Source organism: Streptopelia decaocto (assembly GCF_964273445.1).
Source record: "Streptopelia decaocto genome assembly, chromosome: 7".
NCBI classification, from domain to species: domain Eukaryota; kingdom Metazoa; phylum Chordata; class Aves; order Columbiformes; family Columbidae; genus Streptopelia; species Streptopelia decaocto.
Window position 1 is genome coordinate 60,760,362 of NC_138661.1, and position 22,551 is coordinate 60,782,912.

Here is a 22,551-nt window from a genome sequence, read left to right on the forward strand (position 1 = left end):
ATTTCCCCCCAGTGACCACATCACACCAGCTTCTCCAGGGTCTGGGCAGCCAGCTGCTCTGCAACAGTATCTGCTATCAACAGATGTTGAAAACACAATATAAATTTCAGTATTTCTTACAATGACAGTATTATAAAATGCTTTCTTAAAGCACAGATACACTTTATATAATTATTACCATATATAAAATTAATTTATACTCTTATATAGTCATTTTAAATAACGCAATCTGGTGCAGCCAGTATGGTCATTCTTCGCTGGTGTAATTCCTTAGATTACGCTGCAAAGATCTCAGGATGAAAGCACAACACACTCTATTTGGCTTCACCTTCCACTTTGTTCTCCCAGAATTATCCTTCCTGAAGTTGAACACAAAAGAACGTCAATTACAAAGACATAATTAACATAATTCATCAAATCACTTAGGACCAACTTAGTAGTGGCATTCCTACCTGCCCGTGGAACAGCAACCTTGCTCCAAAAGCAGTTCTGCTCCAAAATACAGCACTACAGAGCCAGATGCTACTGTAGGTAAATACACCCAAACCTGGTCTGGAGGGTGCTGGTCTCCAATGGAGACTGTGAACAGCACCAGCAAAGGAAGTCTGATGATATATGGAAAGCTTTGCTGTTGGCTCTCTACCTAATAATGTTATGTGAAATCGCACAGAACAACAACTTCGTGATCTAGTTATGGTGGCTAAAATGTATTTTGAACAGATTATGCAACCTAGTTATAATGTGTACAGTTGCGCCAGATTCTTTGAAACCGTTATAAAGAACTTTAATAGTGAAGAACAGCAAATGAAAAAAACTACTTTGATTTATTTCCAGGTAATCTAGAAATGCTCCTGCCAACTACAACAGGATCGAGAGAGCAGCCTATGTTTTGAAGAATTTACAAACTTAAGCTTTCAAGAATTTCTGAGTCTCAAGTAAGAACTGTAGGTTTCATTAGAAGTATACAGGAGAAGCAGAGCATTTAAATTCAACAGCCACAGTTTCAGGCACGTCTGCTGCTCAGGATCTGATTCACTTACTCATCAATTAAGTGTCTGCTTGAGGATAAAGATGATGATAAAGGTTCCTGTGGGCTGTCACCCACATTCAGGTCTTCTCTGATTATGGGGAGAGAGAACTCAAAATAGAAACTTGTATCATCACAAAGTGAGAATCTGATGAATCTCTTTATGTAAAGGGCTGTCTAGCTTTTTCCATAATGAACCTGGAAGCTGGACAGCCAACCGGTATTTGAATGCAAGAGCACCTGTAATTTCCAGATATTCTGGGCACAAATGAAGGAGATATAATTGAATACAAGACCTCACAAAGCAAAAGAGGACTGCGTGATGAAGTATCTGAATATCATTATTGAAAAAAGTTGGAGGATGTGTTGCCTAAAAAAGGTGCAGGCATATTAAGAGAAAATATGGGGTGCTGTTGCTTTATCTACAGCAGATCAATGCTTGGCTTAAGTGACTGGGAAATGTTATGTATTCTTGAAAGAAATAAAGGAAAAAGGCTGTTTCAATTTCAAAATTTTTAGAAAAACTGAAAGGACCCCAAACCTGGGAAACAAAATGTTCTAAAACAAGAAAATGTTCAATGTCCCAATTATTATTTACATTTTAAACACACACACAAAATAGATTTTTCACTGAAAACTGACTATGAAATAAAGAGGCATTCTTGCAAGAGAATACTATCCAATTTCTTATTTTCAAAAGAGTTCAGAACACACTTTTCTGAAGGTTTAGCATAGATTCTGCATTTGAAATGGTGATTTTATCTCAAACACGTCAGACTACAGAAGGCTCTCTTACACCAAACTTCTTTTCTAGATTTCAAATATCTTCCCGTAACAACATAAGCTTTAAAGATTAAGTGTATGTCAACACAGCTTAAATTTATGTATACATAAAATTTTAATGCCATAATCACAAGGATCTATTAAACCCAATCTTTATGGCTGTTTCTGAAAAGGCATAGCAATTAATAATTACCATAAAAATTCAGAAAAATATTCCAGTTATTTAGAACAGTTATTCTCTTGTTTTTTCCTCACTTAAGTATCAACAATGCCTGTATTCACTACAGTGCATTAGTTGATGAAAGGAGAACATTTTAAACAGTAACCCTTAAAATGTTGCTCCATTCCATTCAGAAATGATGAGACAAATTAGATTCCAATATATGGTTCATTGTCACATAAAGAAACTCACGTAAAGGAAAATGAACAGCTTGAGTTACAGAAATTACAATTATCATAACATTATCAAATCCCTGTTTCATCCACCATGATGATACAAAGTTCAGTATGTTGGTTTTTAATACTGAAAGAGTCCTATGAAAATCAGAAAACTCTCTCTTCCACCCCTGTTAATCTCAAATTTAAGAAAATGAAGAACTATTAATACAATACTGAATTGCAAAAGGCTGTTTGAAATGCTGGATGGATAAGAATGAAGCTGCAAGAACTCCCATGGTGAATTCACTTTATTGCTACGTAATGTGTTCCTCTATTTGTACCAAAGAGCACGGGAGGTTTGCTGGGGGCTGAACCCCACAGGTCAGAGAGGACTGACACTCTGCCTTATGATGCAGAGCACGTTATTCACAAATTCACTCTGCTTGGTCCCAATTTCCCATCTAGAATTAAGAAAGGACTTCAGTGGTAGGTTCTGTGGGATACAGCAATGCCGTCCTGCAGCAGCCAACCCACACCAACCACACCTGCCCCAGAGGCTCCTTGCAGGTCAACTCTTGCTCGAGCACATCTACGATTTACTCCAAAAGTGCCAACTTCAGTATTTTACACTGATGTGAGATCTTTAAGGATTCCACCCTTGCATTTTTGAAGAGACTGGAACAATAAACAAGTTCCCAGGACCGAAGCTTCTGTGTGACTGACTCAATCGACAAAGGGTGCATTGTCCAGGAGCGCAATCCTTCCATTCCTGGGCTGGAATACCAGTGTGACTGCGGGACCGAGTCAAACCGGGCACTGGCAAACCAAGGGCAGGGAGGCAACACGCAGAGCCTGAGCTGGTGCACACTGACCTCCAGTGGGACACGCTGCGCTCCCAGAAAGAATCCATGCACACCACTTACTGTAAGGAAGTACATAGGGACAAAGACTTTTAGCAATATCATCAATAACATGGGGACAAGCCTCAGTTTCTCTTAATAAATACTAAGGAATTTTGTCTAAAATGGATTTTTCAACTTTTCCGATTATGTAAGTTTTCTGAGACATCCAAGAATGACTATATATTATAACCTGAGACTGATTACAGCATGCCTAGATGTGTGCAGGATGCACGGCATGGTCCTAGCAATGCTGTTTGGATAAAGACTCCCCACTGAACAATAAAGATGCACTGTCACCTACGCGGCAGAAACCTGTTCAACCGGAATGAGCAAGTATAATCAGATATAAATAATTGAAACATTAGAAGGTTCCATTTGCCCACCTGGCTGTCACCATTTCTCAGGTGAGCTGCCGTAACAGACTGAATGTGAACTGTATATTGCAACACAAAACCAAAGACAAGGTAGCTTTAGGTAAGTTCACAAAGCACTCACCAGTTTATACACTTGTGGAAAGCCTGTGGAGGTCCAGCTGAGCAAGCAGTGACTTCCAGCTGAAGCATGGTGAAGTAGTAACTTACGCTGACCTACCAGAGACAAGTTTCATGTCCCTGCTCCCAAAGTGAGCACCCACTAGTGGCACCAGCTTAATGGGACAGAATAAGCTGATAAATAAAGGAGGGGAAAAGTGGGAACTCTCAATACATTTGCCAAGCATAGCTGAACTCCCGATTTTGACCATTTGTTTTGACTTCTTTAGAAAACAGCTACGTACCAATTATATTTACACTGAATGCAAGGCTTGTGTTCTAGAGCAGAGGATCAGGCTTATTGTTTATGTATGCTACAAGCAGGCATCTATAGCTCACCTTTAATATTACTGTAGAATGTGCTGGGGCCACCAAACTCAATTATGCCTGGCTCCAGAATTGCTACACTTGGATTCTCACAGAACATGCAAGCTTTCTCTTCACCTCCTTCAGTGCAAAGTCCATTGACTGTGGTCAAACCACCTCTCCGGCTGTTTAAACAAAGTTGCTGGACCTTGCACTGAAGCAAATAAAAAGCATTCATTTACTCTCTTCTGTTACCAAAGCAGTAGGGATAGTAGTTTCTACATGCTGACCAACAAACAACATCTCAGAGGTTTCAGAAACCACCAAAGCTGCTTTACTTAGTGGACAGATCTAAATCCTTACTCTCCCAGACCTTTGAATGAGTTACCAATTTGACCTAACCACATGATAAAACATTGATGCTTCAGCTTTTATTCAATTATCATACCGTTTACCTTCTGTTGCCACAGCAAAAATACATGATGCATAGATAATGCACAGACAAATCAAATTAGCAGCCACCACAGTTAGAAAGGAAAGGCTGATGTCAAACAATGTAATTTTATTTAAAAGGTTTTGCTATTACAAGCCCTGGAAGTCTTAGGAGGCTACAGCATGTACTCCCAATTATATAGTCAGAGATTTCAAGTAACACATGTAGAATAAGGAGACTTAGTTTAATCATAATTTGAACCAAAAACGCCTATAAAAAAAAACCCACAGAATTTTTAATAGAGTTTTTAAGGCTAAGCGTAGTAGCAGCTACTCTGGGCTTCAGCCACTATCTATAACCTTTATCATATGCACAGGATCATATACACAATTAAAATTCTTCTGTGTGTGTAAACACTGTAGAGTATCTAGAAGATGATAAATACTCCAATTTTGAAGCTATATGATTAATAGTTACTTCCTCAGCATGCTCCATTAGGACTCAGTTACAGTATTTCTAAGTTAGTAAGTATATTGACTGTATACTGGATGGCAATTTTACAATTTAGCTTACTGCCAGCATCATTACTCATACATTTTCATATTACTCCTGTTTGCACTGATGTGCACTTATTTGAATGCCATCTTCTAATGGCTGGATTAGTACATGCTTTCCATACACACATATGTCTATATCAAGGCAGAAGAGCTGAGTGGATTAAAATATTCACAACTTATTTCCAAATAAATTCCCTTAGCTACATCGAAGTCCCAATTTGCATAGGGCTGTAGCATTTTCTGTTTTTACTTTGAATGGTCATAATTCAAACACTCTACACACAGAGGGAAATCCATTAATGCTATAAGAGTCTTAAAGTAAGAGGGTTTTATAACCCTTGACATGGACATCTTTAGAAAGGCAAGTGCCAAACTTTTGATGATATATCTGCATTTGCAAAAAGAAAATAAAAAATATTGTCTGAGACAATTGCAATACAAATATTTCTTAAAGGGGCTTTTGCTCTCCTTCCACCTGTTGGAACATTGACAATCCAGGAAAACCCAAATAGGAACCACGGTCCATTAGTACACTCAAAGAGATTCTAGTAGGAGGCAATGAATGCAGAGATACACTGGCATCCATGCTTTTCAAAACTGAGGAGGACTTTTTTTTGTAGCAAAATAGGAGGCAGAATTGGGACAGACTGAACTGATTTTATAAAGTTGTTGTGTGTGGCAAAATGCTAACGGGCCTCTGGTGGGACCCTCTGCTACGAATGTCCACCTGCCACCAGATCCCATTGCTGGCTCCTCACTGCTTCTCAGTGTCACTACCTCCCTCTACCCTTTGTGCATCAGGTAGCTAAAAAAAACCCAACAAAAACCAACCAAAACTAACCACACACACACACAAAAGAAAGAGCTGAGTGGAACGTTTAAAAGCAGAAACCTGAGACATGCCCAGAACAAACGAGACAAACTTTTGCACGGCTGTACTCTGCTGCTTTCCCTGACTCACCTTTTTTTTTCCTCCCTTTAAGCAGGGTGTACTCTACTTATCATTGTGTTGTTGTAAGAAATCAAATTAAAAAAAAAAATTAAGACAGTTTGCAGTTCTTTAGTTTCTGGAAATGAAACAAAGATTTGTTAGGTTTTCTACGGGAGAGGCAAATACCTAATGCAGAAGAAGTTATTTCGATTGCTTAAGATACTTACCAATAAATTACTGATATTAGGAGCTGCTGTTCTTTAAAACGTTGCATACATTCAGCTTCTTGGTTGTGGGTTGTTCGGGGGGTTTTTTTGTGTGTGTTTGTGGTTTTTTGTTGTTGTCTTTATTTTTTTTCTTCTTTGTTTAAAAAGAACCTTGATAAATTATCATCTATATCTGGAACACAGTATCAAAAGCTTCAGCGTCTGCACTGCAATGGGACACTGTGCCTGCCCACTTCCCAAAGTGTTGGAGAAAACAGCAATCAACTCCATAGGCAAATGTCTCATTTTATACTCATCTGGGTTTGGGAAGCAGCTCTTATATATATAGGATGATTAAAAAAAATACTCCAGCTCTTCTGATTCACCTTCTTCTGCAAGCCAGTGGCTTGGAGATTGCCTACCATATATCTATCTTATGGTCACTATCCACATCATGGGAATTCAGCCTTCTGCGTATTGGGAAACATATTTTAAGATGTTATCTATGGCGATTCATTGTAACTGAGGAAAGAAAAGACTAAAACCCTCTACTGCACTGCTTCTTCCCACAGGTACATAGAGACAATATTCTAGTTTAGCAAGAAAGAGAAGAAAAGGAAATAGCGTAGCTGAAAACCACCTGAATCACAGCAGCGGTCTCTCCCTTATCCCAGTTATCCGGCTCCTCGCTTACCACGTCAGTTTAAGACCTGGCAGATATGCTGTGAAAATTAATTCAGAACATTTGGAACCCAGAAATGTAAAAAAAACCCAAACAAACAAACAAAAAAAACCAGATAAACCAGAAATACTCAATCCATGCGATATAATGAAAAAAAAAAAGCAACCTAGAACTGTAGTTCTTCATACTGAGATCAGAAAATATAGTCTAAATTGTCAATTTTCTTCCAACAATCTAACTTTCAAGACTCAATATTTTAATAATAAATGACTAAGCATTATAAGGTTTTTGTTTAAAAAGTGTTTTCACTTTAATGGGTTAATAACATCATGAATGGTACAAAACTCCTTTTTTCACATTTCCATACATTGTATTACGGACCACCTGAAAATCTGGACTAAGAACGCATAAAGTGTCTCATAATTAGCCCTAGCTTCATTTTTTGCCATATGTAGAGGAGATACGCAGAAAAACATGCATTTGTTAACAATGACATGTTAATATTAGCTTAAACAATAAGATATGGCAGGATGTGCAGTGTAATGCACAGGTATGTGAGAGGGTAAGAGAGACCCAATGTCAAGTGTTGGCAATGAAATAAGAAATGATTGATAACACACTGACATTTTGTGACCATAGATTTAGCTTTTCTGTTTTAAATAGTAGTAAATATTTAAATAATATTTAAAATATATTTCCCTACGGAAATCATTTACTTGGAAGACAGCCTGGAAGATTTGACTTTTTAAAAAGTAGTATTTCATTTCGACAAGATATGAATACAATACATGTCATAGAACTTCAAAGACCCTAAAGTCCTCAGCCATTTTCAGAAACATCTTTTAATCCAATTTTGTCTCCGATTTTTTGCTCACAAAACTTTGGAAATAGCATCTCAAAGAATACCTGCCTTTAAGAGAAATACTATACTGCAATAAAAACAAACCTATTGTAAACAGGGATGCCATACTAACGGAAAATATAGCAGAATTAAAACCCAAATAATTCACCACGCAATTAGTTTGATTTCCATTTTGCTAATTCAGTCTAAGGAGGGTTTTGTTCCTTCCTAGTGCGTCTTCTCTTGCAGTCAATGAGTGCTCGATTTCCACTGTCAGATGTTAAGGGATGAAGACCTCACTGTTACCTCAAGAAAAAAATAAACTGAGGTGTGGGTGCAGATTAATTATCTAAAATGCAACAAAACAAAGCAAAGTATTTGTGCAAAAAAAGTAATTTGTCCATTGACTTTGTTTTTAAGTTTGCTTCAGTATAAAAAAACCTCTTCAATCCCACTAACAAAGCTTGATTTATGATTTGATTTATGATCCTTCAACACACTTGAGAGTTCCACGTTTTTATTCTAATTTGGTAAATTAATAATCCAGCCACCATTTTTGCAGCCCAAGACAAGGATGGAAGCTCCATTATGTTCATCTTGAATAGTCTGGGGTAGTTACTTTTATTCAAGACAGTTTTCTCCTGTCTTCCAGTGGCACAGTGCTTGTTTAACTGCCCTCAGGAATAAAACAGCCAAAAAGAAGCCAGGTCACCTTCTATGGCAGTGCAGAGCATCCTGGCCAGTTTTGTTGTTGTTTTTCTAAATGGTTGTTGCTAAAACTACCTTCTTTTTAAATAGGGACAAGCTACTCCAAAAGCCTCTCATTTCTTTTTTCAGCTTCTAAGGACTCGTAATCAAACAAGCAGCTTCCTAAAGCTACTTCTAGATTCAAAAAAATCTAGATGAAGTATACAGTAGCAGTACAGAAATCATTTAGAAAGCACAGAAATCTCAATCAATTGCTTCGTAGTCGTATTAGGAAGGTATGTGAGAGACACAAAGTCTGACGAGTTCTTTCCCATCAAGGAGCCAACTTTATTTTGCCTTCGGCTGCATCCTAACCATTTTATAACTAGAGATGAGGAATTCCCAGACCGTGCTGTGCGTGTCACTGGGATGCGACAGCAAAACTCTGCCCGGGCAAATAAATACTATACTTCTCATGAACCATCCCACCACTCAGGGAATACGCTAAGTAAATTTGGGAACCCCCACTATCAACTGAAGAGTACACCAGGCACATCCCTACTATATTTCCAATGCGCATATTTACATGGAAATAACTGTAGCCGGGAGCTAGCAATGTTGGGAACTTTGCTGTTTAGTTTCACCATATAAACTCCAGCTCCTACCAATTCAACAGAGCGTGACTGAAACAACAGCAACTTTTCCACCCTGTGTCTGCCCTTCTTTTCACTGGGAAAATTAATTAGCTTCATGATTAGCACGTTCTTCCTAAACCAAACCCCATCTCGCTCCCCTTGATTATAGTAGACGTAGCAGTAGCACAATGCATCTAATAACATGACCATGACCTCCTTTTTTAAAGCAAAACCACTACGAAGAGGCTTTAAAAAAGGCAAGGGCACATATCCATTCCTTGTTCGCTGTAGTCTGCATACAGGTTGTAAAGGAGAATTATTGCTTTAAAAGGTGAAAAGCTTTGGAAATATGGTAAACATCCTACAAGGTTCTAAAACTAATCAGCTAAAATTCTGTACATACTTTAATATTCAAACCTCTATTTGATTACTCAAGATCAAATATTTCATTTTCACATCTATTCATTAAACTCTTTATAGTTCTAAGGTCTAATGAATCTTTAACAACTAAATAGGAACAGATAACAGGGGGAAAAAAAGGTCACATGGCAATGAACATTATTTCATTTGGCCAATGAATAGTGAACCCTGCTTTCTTGGCTGAAATTAAGGCACTAAGTGGCAGTGAAAGGATAAAGGAATGATTTTTTTTTTTTTTCCTATATTATCTGAAAAAAAGACCAACACGACTATTTTTTAGGACGCCAGTAGAGTACATATCCATTCTGAATGACTCAGTAAGGCATTCTGTTGGCAAATTTAAAGAAAACGTTCTCCTGATTAGAGCCCATTACATTCATTGTCTGCGTGTGACTAGTGGCACTACTAACTTAACAAACCAGAGGGGGGGAAAAGCTACAAAGATATCTGAAGACTTGAAAGGCACCAAAAAGAGAACAGCTCTGCAACTGCCAGTTCTACAAACAAGGATGTAAGCTGTGTTTAACACTGCATATAGTCTAGTCAATCATCAATCTTGGTTGATAAAGTGTAGTAGCTCTTCATTTAAACTCTCAGTTAATCAAGTGCTAGTTTAGTAACAAATTTATTTTCACGTATCGGAAAATAATTGCAGTGTCTAACACAACTACACTTAAAGCAAAACTAGTCTAGTATGCATTATTCTGGTTAACACTGAAGCAAACCTGTATAGACAAAAGGGTTACCTCAAGATATAGAGTTTACAATATGAAATCAACATATAAATGAATAGGATTTACTGAGAACAATGGAAAGTGTATTACAAAGATACATGAAACAATTTTAACCACAATATTTTCTCTGTGAAAAATACAACTATTAGTGAGATAAAATGTACAATTGATTTTTTTTTTCCAAAAGAAAAAAAAAACCCACAGTATAAAGGAAAATATTTTTTTTCTTCAAAACAGGGAAAATAGTTAAGGTCATTGTCTTTCATTACAATATAATTTGACACAAAAAGCAGTCATAGGATTGCACCAACTCCATGTTCAGTCTCCCGAACATGACAATAGTAAAAGGAGTCCATAAAGCATAATGACATTTCTGGATTTCATGATGGCAATATATGTATGTATGCAGGAACGGGTGGCACTCCAGCTCTGTTCACAAAATGTACAAAACTCTAAATTTGTTGGCCAGACATGTAAAAATTAGTTCACCCCAACACTGACTTTCCTGTTGCTTAGTCAGGGATGCAAAGATCTGTATTATTTTAAGTGTTGTTATCTTTTTAGCAATAAAGAAAGAAAGTATATGTAGTGCATGCTTTATCACTTGTCAAAAACATTTCTGAAAATAAAACTAAGTTATCCAATAGTTTACAAAATAGAAAATAATTCTTCAGGTTAAAAATGTGGTTAGGTTTACGTTTAGTTCCATCTCCAAAGGACTGATTTCCTTGGCAGCAACACTTTTCCTTAGCAAGAGCCAAGGCACAAAGTTCCATGAAGAGAAATGAAAATGGCTACGAAGAGGAACACAGTCTGGCATTGTAAAAGAAATCAGAGCCTCTCTCTGAGCTTCCTGTTCCATCAGGTTAGTGCCGTAGGAAAACGGGAGTCTGGGGATACACGTTTGTTATGAGCATTTCTGCTGGACACGGTTCAGAAGTTCACCAAACTTTTCAAAAAGATCCTCCACCCATTTGACATTTTTCATGCACAGCTGCACAATCTCCTCCTGTCCTAGATCTGCGCTCTTCTTCTGAACAGAAGAAATCTATTGAAAAAAAGAGAAGTGGGGTGCAGGAGGGAGAGATGCATACACACGTTAGGCTGCCAGCATTTCAGAATTTTTGCTTTTATAATATTCTGCAGTTTAATATGACCCTTCTTTAGAAGAAAACCTTTAGGCTTTAAAAAAAACAAGTAAAAATTCCCCCAAAAATTTCTTAAAATATAAGCCAGAGCTCAACTCTTGTATTTCTTCTACCTGGAATATTTCCACCAAGGATTTGCAGAAGAAAATTAAGGAAGTCTAAGACAAAAAGTAGCTCCTAGATCTGAGGAGTTCCACACACTGATAAAATTTGCATAGTTTATTCTGGGTAACAGTGGAGGACACTCAACTGTCCTAAGGGAAACTGATTGAATGCAAACCTCCTATCTGCATCTTCTGGGCAGCAGAGCCCATTGGGGCAACATAGAAGCTGCTCAGCACAGCCTTTTGTTTGCCATAAAGAAATAGGAGGCCACAATCCATACTCATTTACCAAGGAGAACAGTCCCTCTAGGTGGAGTCCATTCCCTCAGTAAATTCCCTCAATGAATGTAAAAGTATCTCAAAGAGAACAATACTCACCTCTTCTTTACACGTTAAATATATGTGATATTTGTAATGATGGAGTGAGTGATACAAAGAATACAACTGTATTTTTTCTGGATCTACTGTAAACTCCTGCAAAAAGAACAGTTATTTTAGGTAAATTCATGTTATTTTCCAAGACACAGATATGAGATATTTTCTTCTGTAAACCAGTTTGTTTTCAACAATTCAGAAATAGACTATTTCATTCAAATAATCGCTTTGACATATTTTGACACACTCTAATTTATATTACATCACAATTACCTCCTATCTCCACTTTCCCTACCAAGTTATTTTATCAAAACTAGGTTTAAGAACACTTCCAATCCCGAATGCACCGCATGTCTAAAATGGGCAAGACACCCCCTTAAGAACTAGTGCAAGAATTACCAAAGCTTAAATATTTTTCTACCAGAGTGATGGGTATCACTGCAAAAAAAAGCAGATAGTTTGTGCTTCAGAAGAGCTGATCTATACTTGCATAACACTTCAGTTACTTCAGCAAGAAATATGAGTGTGGGCTGTATTTCCAGGTCATTGTCTAGGCACTGCTTACTGCTGGGAGGTAAATCAGTGCACAGTGGAACCTAGTTATAGTGTTCCCAGGAACACTATGGAAACACAACGCGCACATCTTGAGGTTTTTCCACGTTACTTTTAAAAACTTTGTCGTTGCTGTTTTCATTTAAGATACACAGCTTCATTCTGTCATTGGAAATGAGGAAAGGAGCAATAAATAACTGAAGTTTTAAAAAGTGTTATCTAATTCAGTTTTTATAGTATTAACATTGTTTTTTCATTTTTTGATCTAGAAACCATGGTATCTTTTACTTCAGACATTTTGCAGCAAGTGTAAGAAGCCGTTATCATTACGAGCTGTACAGTAAGGGCAACAGCTTACTACTATCATACCTCATCTTCCTGCAATCTTGAGTAGTTGCTACAGACTTCCTGTATAACTATACCAGAGTAAAGCATTTGGGTCTAAACACAAAACTTAAATAGGGGAATATTTATGAAATGATTTATTACATTTTGTCTCCCGACTGGTATTTAACTATGTTTCACAGATGGGTTAAACGAATTATTTAATATACTGCTTTAAGCGTTGCTTTGTAACACTCTTGATACAGAAAAAACACCTCACTCAAAGATTCTGTATTTTGATAAAACTACCAAAAAGCCTCACACACGAGTATTTTATATAAATGTGGTTATCATATTAGAAGTCAGATGGTGGCAGCAATAAACCCTCTCAAAACTCACCTGTGCTAATTTAGTGGTTGATTTAGAAGCCCTCAGCGTTTTCTTGTTGTAAGCTTTACCATTCATTTTGATCTTAGACACAGATGATCCTCCACTTTTTGTCTTAGAATCCCGAGTGATCACTGTCAGTTCAGGGAAGTTTTCCAAAGCGTTCTTTGAACAGAGCATATGAAGACAAAGGATTATGAAAAATTCAAGACTGGCCAACCAGCTAGACTGCTGATAAATTGGCCATTTTTCTTTGAAAAGTTAGAGTGCAGCTTATTATTAAAACAACTTACTCTTCTGCAAAGACCTGATAAAAGGTCTTTATCAGATTGAGTGACCATATACAGTTTGAAAAGCATGACCACCTGTTCTTGACTACTATAATTTTTTAAGATAGAAGGTCCTTTTATTGTACCTCAGAGATTATCATCCGTGATACTCTCATCAGAAAGTGCAAAAAAAGGCTCCACTAGGCAATTTTTACCTTTTAAAATGCTTTCCATTCCATTTTCTACCCAAGAATCTCTAAGGCCAAGTTACCTGGAGATGCCCAAGTAGTCGGGCAGCCTGCCAGCTCTAGCAGGCACTGGATGCCTAAATATCCTCACAGGTTTTGCCCCAGCTTTGAAAAAACACCAATTCATTGCATCTTATAATTTCTGTAAGGTGGAAAAGCTTATGCGCAGTGAAGTACATGGCTAGTTCAAAAAAAGCACAAGTTTCTAAGACATATTAACTCACGGGAATGAACTGCACTTCTACCAGCTTTAGTTCTATGTTATTTGCGTAAATTTGAATACAACTTTGTTGTACAAATACAGAGTTTGCACAGTTGTACAAACACAGTGTCAGCAGCTGCTTTAGAATAGTTCTGTTACGCTGTATAATCTAGTCCTGAAAAAAATACTTCAAGTTAAATGAACATCTATATCTTTGCATTATACTCCAGTATGGGGGGGCTGGAAATCCGGGATACAGAAAAACGTATCAACGTTGCAGCTTAAGGACCTAATTTGGACTATTGGGTTAAAATAGGAAGTTGAATATTTTATTTTATTTTATTTTACTAGAATACAACCACCTCCACTGCCTACAATTCTTAGCACTTTATATACATGGACCATTTTGCCTTTATAAAAAAAACCCCTCTCTAAAAATCTACTGCACAGAGATCGCTGCACAGTGGCAGCAGTAACCTCGACTAACTAACCTGTCCATATACAACATTCACTGCAACACTTTCGAACTGCAACAACTTCAACAGATTTAAATGATTCAGTTTTTCTGTCCGCTGTAACAGTTTTCCTGAAGGTTGACTTTGAGGGTCAAGGGGCTTTGGCCACTTCTACCTTCCTCTGGATAATTCCTCTTAACCAAAACTATTTACATGGCTGGACCACTCACCTAAACCAGACAGATCTGAATTGGAATGAAGGAGAAAATACTAGTGACTTCTGCATCTTTGAGAGCACAAGCCATAAAATGGTGATCATGACTTCCAAATTAAATGTATACAACTCAGCTAAGATGCTTCATTTATTGAGCTTCTACTACAGCAGTAGTAATATTTTCTAATTTTGTTTATCAAAAACTGTAACCCAAAAGACACAGTAAATTGTTAGAACTATAAAGAATGTTACAGGCTAAACTACCAAACACTGGCTGCTGACTTCAGTGTCTGATTTGGCTAGTAATACAGTGCTAAAATATACCAGATTCACTGTATCTAGTGAAAAAAAGAAATTAATCTATGCTTATCAATGCAGAATAGTAAAAATATTCAAGCTGAATGATACTCATGAATGATTTTTCATCATAATTTTTAACTTCTTGCTTGCTTCAGGGCCTCATTCAGCTCTAAAGTCTGAACCAGTCATTTGGCCAAAGCTGGATCAACCTAAATCTTCAAGAGTATCAAACACATTTCCTAACCAACACAAACACAATGACAAACATTTTTATCCAAAATATTGACCCGAGGATGGCACAAGTTGGCACCTTCACATCAGAAAGCAAACATAAAAGGCTTTTTTAATCTCGCCGTTTACTTCGCAAGCAGATCCCTTCCTTACACCTGTAACTCCATTAACTTCTTGCAGATCATACTGTGAAATACAGGCTTAAGATAACTTCAGAGATACGATACATAATCTGCTTCTAAGGGAACACACAGCAAAGCTATTATATTAGTTATGAACTCCAACTGAATAAGCAGCTGTAATTCTTAGTCTTACAGAAGATATATTTTTTTTCCTCTTAAACTGGGAAAAGACCAAGCTAAGCTGCCTCTCACTTTGTGTGTGCTCTGAATGTAACCAGAATGCTACAAATTCGTACCCTGCCTTAACGTGACCTCTCGTCTCTGCAGAGACAGGTCTAATAGCAGCAGCTATAAAAATAAGTATTGACATGAAACTCTTAGCATGAAAGAACAAAAAAAAAAGGAGGGTTAATACACGCTACCTCTGAGGCTCTGGGTATGGTTTGGAAGCACACAGCCCTCCCCAAGCCTTCCTGCTGTCAGGAGGGAGCCACATGAAATTCTGTTCAAGCAGGTACAAATTGTACAGCTGTTGGGCAAACAGTATAACTAACAATAAAAAAAGTTCAAGAATCATGTGAATTAAAGCTGTTTCACTGGTTGATGATGTTCTCATCTCTGAAACGAGGTCCCTTAGCATCCCACAAGACTAAAGAGCAATGGGCTGGCGGGGGGAAAGATCTTTTAAAGATTTCATGATGAAAAAGCAGAACTGTCAAAGTCTGGTATTATCTCCTCAGCTGTCTCTCAAAAATAAGCACACAGCAGTACAGAGAGACAGCTAATTCTTCAAGTGCCTCCGTACTGTGGACATAAGGGGACAGGAGACAGGCCAAAGAGCAAGTCTGGTCTGATGCTGTTTATAGCCAGGTTTGCTTTGCTGCTGTTGGCCTCAAAACCATGACAAGGAAGAAATATTCAGTCTGATTACAGACATCAACAACTAGTTCTCAGACATGAGTGAAAATAACCTTAATTCACCTCACTGCACTTTCAAAATCTTCATTGTTGCTTGGAGGATACAGCTGCTCTCTTCCCTGTCCACATCCAGACCTGGTTTTTATTATCATGTCAAAGCCACTGTAATAGGGGCTTGTTAGCCACACTTTTCCCTATTTTCCATGCTGAAGATACATGAAAGAGTGCAAAAATGAGTTGCTCTTGAGTCCCTCTGTCCTGGTTTGAAACTACCGTGATCATGTTCTCTACTTCAAAGAAGTTCAGACAGCAGCTCCACAGCATAGTTGTTTCATGTAAAAGTTAATTAAGATTTTTAGGCAACACAATCGCTTAACCAGAAGCTCTAGGAGGACAGCAAGCAGATATTCTTCTGGCAAACCTGAGAAGCTTAAGAGAAAAAATGCTTGACAATGAACCAGAAAGCATGGGGAGTAAAACTGGAACTTTACCTTTGCAATATAAACTCCTCCATCACAAAATGTTCTCCAAATGCCACATACAAGCATTGAATTTATAGCGTCTCTTTCAAATCCATATTCACTTCTGTTACAAATTTGCCTTCTGGGTTTTAAGTTGTGCCTGCATGGTACGCATTAAATGACTTACTTATAACATTACTTTAAAAATTCTAGAATTTAAAAGAGAATACCTTGAAAGTATGATCCAAGCGCAATTTGGAAAGCAGCCTTTTCCTATTGTCATTCAGCATACCATCAATTTTTCTCATGTGAGGCAACAGCAGCTCATCTAAAAGACAAAGAAAACCGTGGCAGTTGATTATTAAGAGACACACAGTAATGAGATTCTTACTCAATCTATACTTCTACCCATTAACATAAAATGTGGAAGTAAAAAATAATGCAATTTGCACATAAACTGATTTCGAACATGAGAAAAAAATACCTTTGTTTTGGATCAGCGTGCTAAACCCGTTTAGATATTATGCAGTTTAATTGCTGACTACAATCCTACTCCTTCTCTGACTCTTCTTTGTTGAAAGGAAATAAATAAGAGCAACACAGAGACAATTTCAAACCATTTCCTAGATAATCATCTTCTGTGCGATAAAACTGGCAATTTTACGAAGATAAGTACATGGGTTTGACATTCGCTGTTTCATATTACAAGAGATGACCCTGCTGGCATTTAAAAGAAATTGAGGAAAGTGCTTACTGAGAAAAGTTACCTGATAAGCCACTGTAAATTGCACAATATACATTTGAACATAGGCATCAGGCCATGAATGAAAATTTACAGCTCAGTATGGAGACTTTTATTTTTAAAGCCAATTTCTTTGCTCTTAGCGGGACTACTGACACGCAACAATGAAACCTTGAGGTAAGTGTGCACTGCTGCACAATCAGGGCAAACCAGGAAAGGATCATCTAGCAAACAGTTTGTTAAATACAGGCAAATAGAATACAGTACAAAACAACACCCTGCAACTAAATAATATGCGAAATGGTTCCTGTTTGTGGACCTTTATCTTTATACATGAGTGCTTTGCTAAATTTTGAGAAATAGAACAGTTTTGACTTGTATGCTGGAGTCCACTATGGTAAATAAGTCCAGACATTTTCTCTTCAAAGAAAAAGTGGAATACAATTATCTTTAATCAGAACTTTAAGGTTTCAGAGTATGAAAAGCAGAATTTTTAATAGTAACAAGAATCAGAACTACTTATAAGGGTATTTCTTCATAAGAAAGTGAACACGCTCTTGAAACACTGTAATCTGAAATAAAACGTTTGCTAGGATTTAAATAAAGATAGTAACAGCAGGAACAAAGAGCTCAGTTCTGACATTCACAGCACAAGCCTAATGTAACAAAGCAGACAAAACACTATTCCCAAACTACTTTGATTATTCAGAGAGGTAGTACAAATAGACATATGCATACACATATAAATAATTTGTGTAAAGTGTTCTTCAGATGTGGGTAGCTAAAAGTTTGGTTTGCCTTACTGAATAATAACCTTAATATCTAATAAAAATACGCAAATGTTAAACATACTGTACCATTGCTCTTTTCCAAGGCTTGCATTGTGTCTGGATCCAAGGCAATGCTAACAAGCAACTCCATGAAGCTCTTAAAAGTCTCTTTCATAGCTCTTGTATTCAAAAAGCGAGTAACAAGGGGAGCAGGAGGTACAAGCTCTGAAAATCAATCAGAACAGGAATTTTTTTTCCTTTCAATATCCTTCAAATATTTGTGGTTTTCCAAACGAAAGGCTTTCTCTCTTAAAACACAAGTGACCTCTACTGGTATCCCAAGAGATTAAAACTCAAATAATACTCAAACTACTTACATGCCAAAAGCAGGTACAAACACCAAATTTGGTGTAAACAGTACAATTTATTGCAGAAACACGTACAATTACTTGTAAGTATCGGCACTTATCATATTTTAGGGACTTTAAACATTTTTCTGTTATTGTAGATGAAAGTCTAGAGAAAAGGCATAATGAGTAACTTCAGCCAAGCAAAGTACCCTAAGTGCAGGTTTCATGTCAATACAAGTACCTCCCAGAACCACAAACCTCTAAGCTGTCCAACAGAAAAACATCCAAAAGCACCAATGTCACCAAGGAGCCTGCGCAGAACTGAAGTCAATCCCACCCAATTGTCCAACTCACAATAAACATGGAAAAGAAATTTTACCAGCGAAGCAATGTGGGCGTATTTGTACTTTTATTTTCTCATAGACGGCAATTTTAAACTTGCACATGGAGTAGTCATCACCACCAGTAAGCATTCTGGAGCTTTTTACAGGCTCCATCTATAGTATCGCTATTTTGCAGTAATTTAGCAAGGCTGTTAAGCCTTCTCAGATATCCATATTTCTATGGGTGACTGTCATCACCAGGTTACTTCAAATTTTAGATATGGACAGTTGTATGTATTAATGGTTATTTGCATACGTTTGCTTGAAAAACATTATTTTAAAGGTGCTGCTGTCAGCAGAGGTGCCTGTTCCAATACAGCTTATCTAGAGTTAAAAGTTGCCAAGGCCAACGCGCTTTGCATGTGCAGCAACACAAAACATGGGTCCTACACAGCGTAACTTCAAACCTACAGGAAATAAACCCCAAAAACCTACAAAATACACTGTATATCTGCTGCCAAAGGTAACATCTATAAACACGGTACACTTCAAAATTCCCTTCTGTTCTGAAGAATTACAGCGAACGCTGTATGTCAGCGTTCCCAGACGTCATGAATCTGCTCAGTGGGCTGCATTTGAACAGTTGCCGTTTAGACAAGCAATGAAACAGCCAAAAAAGTCAACGGCTCTTTCTCCCCGGGTTTAGTAAAAGCTTCAGTAACATCTCCATCCTGCCCATATAGACAGGCACTGCAGTTATGTTACTTTAGACATAACATGGGGTCGCAATGGAAAATTAATGAAGAATCCAATTCTTGAGATGTATCTGAAAATGAAATCAGCTCCTTCTCCTGCAATTGTACCCATCTTAGAAAGCAAGCAGTAAAAATACATTTATCTAACTGATAAACTACATTTGAGATACCTTCAGTTGCACACATTAGCTCACAAGTAGGAAGTTTTAAGAAATCAATTTTGTGTGGCACTGTCAAATTCTAATTTTTTCATGAGGCTGGTAAAGAAAAATCTGCAAGATTGAGCAATGTATTTTTATAATACTAAGTTCAAATGGGCCTAGATGCTGACAATAGGATTTTACTCACCATCCTCATCACTCGGGGCGTCGGGTGAGGAATCAGACTGGGAAGATGAAAATTCTTCTTTCCACTTTTTCCTTTTCTTTGGTGGTGGTTCAGCCTTTACCTTTGGCTGTTTAGCTTTGGGTTTCACAGAAGAGACTTTTGCTGCTGTTGGTTTTGGTGTTGGTGGATCGGGGGTTTTGTTGTTGCTACTACCAGGTTTGCAATGAATTGTCCTGCAATATTACAAAGACCATCTTTACGAAAACTATTACCACAAAAGTTTTGGCATTAATAAAATAGCTATAGTCTTATTTAAGTGCAATATATTCTCCTCAGATTATATATACTTATTCAATTGTCACATGTAACTAAGAATTAAGTCATACACACTACACTACTGCATTGTTGATGTAACGTTCTACAGTTCGCAACTACATATGATTAAATAGTATTTCCATTTTATAACTAGATAAACAGGCACAAAATAGTTGAAATTGTCCAATGTTAGTACAATTTATGAGATATATGGAATTGGAGCACTATTATAATTGATTACTTAATGAAAAAAAAATGGACTTGTCACACTTGAACAAATACAAGTGATCAATGAGATTCGCTGACGAAGTGAATTTGGGACATTGTATCCATACAAAGATGGGAAAGAATATCATCCAGGTAAAAATGCAGGAAATGCTGAATCTTGAGGACTGGAATAAGAAAGCAGACAACTCCTCTCTTTGCCCATTACTCAAAACAGGAAAACAAACAGGAAACTTAATATCACAAATAAAAAGTTATGTATTTTAGAGCTAATAATGAACTTCAGTTTTGAGAACATGTCAGGGAACACAGTTCTGGGATGTGTCAGGCAAGTTTTTCTTATTTTCCAAATGGCAAAGCAATTAAATGGACAGTAGAAACACCATTAGTATCTTCCAGAACACAGAATAATTTTAGTCATCTATCAGAGATGAAGATTTCAAACCAAAATGGAGTGAGACAATAGACACTCGATTGATGCGAGGAATGGAAAGCCTGCCTTAGACGAGGAATTTGGAAGACCTTGATTAATCCAGCTTAGTGAAGACAGAGGTGTAATCCTACTGCTCTCCAGAAATACATCATGCAGTAAAAACACCAGGGAAAGACAGAAATAAATGCCAAAACCAGTCCTGAGAGCAGAACATGCGGATACAAGCTAATCATGATCATGTTTTGTTAAAAGATGGGACTGTTTCGGTGCATTGGAAGAACAGGTTCTGGAACTGTCTTCTGTAGCCCAAGAACAAACAGGAGCATCAAAATCCTAGCTAGCTCTAAGCAGATCATGGGTATTTTATAAAATTGATTAACTGATGGTATTGCTTTATTTGAGAGCAAACTAGACTTAAAACCTCAGTCACTTCTTGAATGAAGAGCACTGTAAGTTTTTTGTTTACGAGCACCTGATAAAGAAAACCTATCTGCAGCAAATTATAATTATTGAAAATCTAGAGAGGAAACCTTCAGATAACACTTGAAGCTGTGAGAAGATAAACTAAGCATTAAAGCATGACAGAGTTTGTACAGTACAGCATCCATAATCTTTTCCAAAAGCACAATCAAACGTCAACAGAAAATGCAACAGCAAAACAGTGAAACCCTTATGAGAAGGACAGTGACAGAGGAAACCGCAGAGACAGCCCATGAACCTGTGTGAGAGACACTGATGGTCATAACATTTCACAGGACCAGCCATATATGTATTAGAATAATCAAAAACATATTATGTTTGCCCCGCATTCTTTACATGGTTCTCCAGAGTGACAGATTTGTTTGGGCTTTATTTATCCTTGGTGGTGGTTTAAAAGTAGTACTAGAGGAAATACTGATTTTAAAGCATTTTAAGTGAGATGGGATGACTCCAAGTGATAACACTTTTTGGGGGTGAGGAGAAGGGAGCAGGGCAGGTGTAATAAGAAAAAATACAATACCCTCAGCGTGCAAGGACATAAAAAGGAAGGAAGAACAATGAACTGTTTGGTTTTTAATTAACTTTCTAGGATTGAGAGGAAAACATTGGTACTTCCAGCTTACTGGGACAGGATGAGTATTAAAACAACGCAGAAAAGCATAACTGAAGCGCAAAGTCCATGGGATAGGAGAAAAGAACACAGGAAATATTAAAATCATTATACCTGTAGGCTTCTATCATTATGCTGACAGGGTGAAAGATGTAGCACATAGAGCCCTAACACCTCTAAAATGAAGTATTATTGCAATCCACAGATTCAAGGTAGAGAAATCTTGATATGACAGTAATTTATATCACATTTCTTAAAGCAAAACACACAGTTCTCAGTTTCCAACTTAAAGCTGAATTACCATAATATTGAATCATAAGTCTTGTTTGTTAAAATAGGTGTTTTCTTCATATGAAAACAGCATGGCAAAATGAAAAACAAATGGAAATCAAATACCTTGCTGACTGTACAGGCTTGCTTCGTGGTTTTTTTGAACATACTCTGACGTATTCCTTTTTGTTTGCATTTTCAATAAACTTCACGTACACTCTTTTGTATTTTGTTTTTGCATCACCGAAGTACCCAAGATACTAAAAACAAAATTAATACACAAGTGTTTCTGTTATGAAAATATATTAACAACTAAAAATTTAAATATTAAAGAAAAAAGTTTAAAAACAACCTGTTTACATACAAAGATTAGGCACCCTACAGAATTTACAATTGAAGATAAATTCACTGATGGATTTCCACATGATATTTAAAGTGAGGAAACAAGGCAAGAGGTACTTCAGTCCTCATTTTCTCCCTTTATTTAATCTTCAGCATGTGTTACCCCAAGAGCATTATCTGTCTGGCTGAACTGTCCCCTATCTGTACGCCTCTCCTTGTGGAAAGCAGTTGGCTCACAATCCTGCTT

The 22,551-nt window shown here is 37.2% G+C and overlaps 2 protein-coding genes across 3 annotated transcripts in view; both read right to left on the reverse strand.

Annotated features, from left to right (window-relative positions):
• Positions 1 to 22,551, reverse strand: part of TCP11L1 (t-complex 11 like 1) — a 252,619-nt gene that overhangs the window by 30,885 nt on the left and 199,183 nt on the right. The window lies entirely within an intron of this gene.
• The window catches only part of QSER1 (glutamine and serine rich 1), a gene marked incomplete at its 5' end in the record, with an annotated part of 46,370 nt that continues 30,839 nt past the window's right edge, over positions 7,021 to 22,551 (reverse strand). For both annotated transcript variants that reach the window (XM_082059027.1, XM_082059026.1), the window contains 7 exons: positions 7,021 to 11,100; positions 11,683 to 11,778; positions 12,955 to 13,107; positions 16,593 to 16,690; positions 17,962 to 18,099; positions 19,651 to 19,862; positions 22,089 to 22,222. In XM_082059027.1, coding sequence (XP_081915153.1) covers positions 10,960 to 11,100; positions 11,683 to 11,778; positions 12,955 to 13,107; positions 16,593 to 16,690; positions 17,962 to 18,099; positions 19,651 to 19,862; positions 22,089 to 22,222 — 972 coding nt within the window. In that variant the 3' untranslated portion in view covers positions 7,021 to 10,959. The remainder of the gene's footprint in view (positions 11,101 to 11,682; positions 11,779 to 12,954; positions 13,108 to 16,592; positions 16,691 to 17,961; positions 18,100 to 19,650; positions 19,863 to 22,088; positions 22,223 to 22,551) is intronic.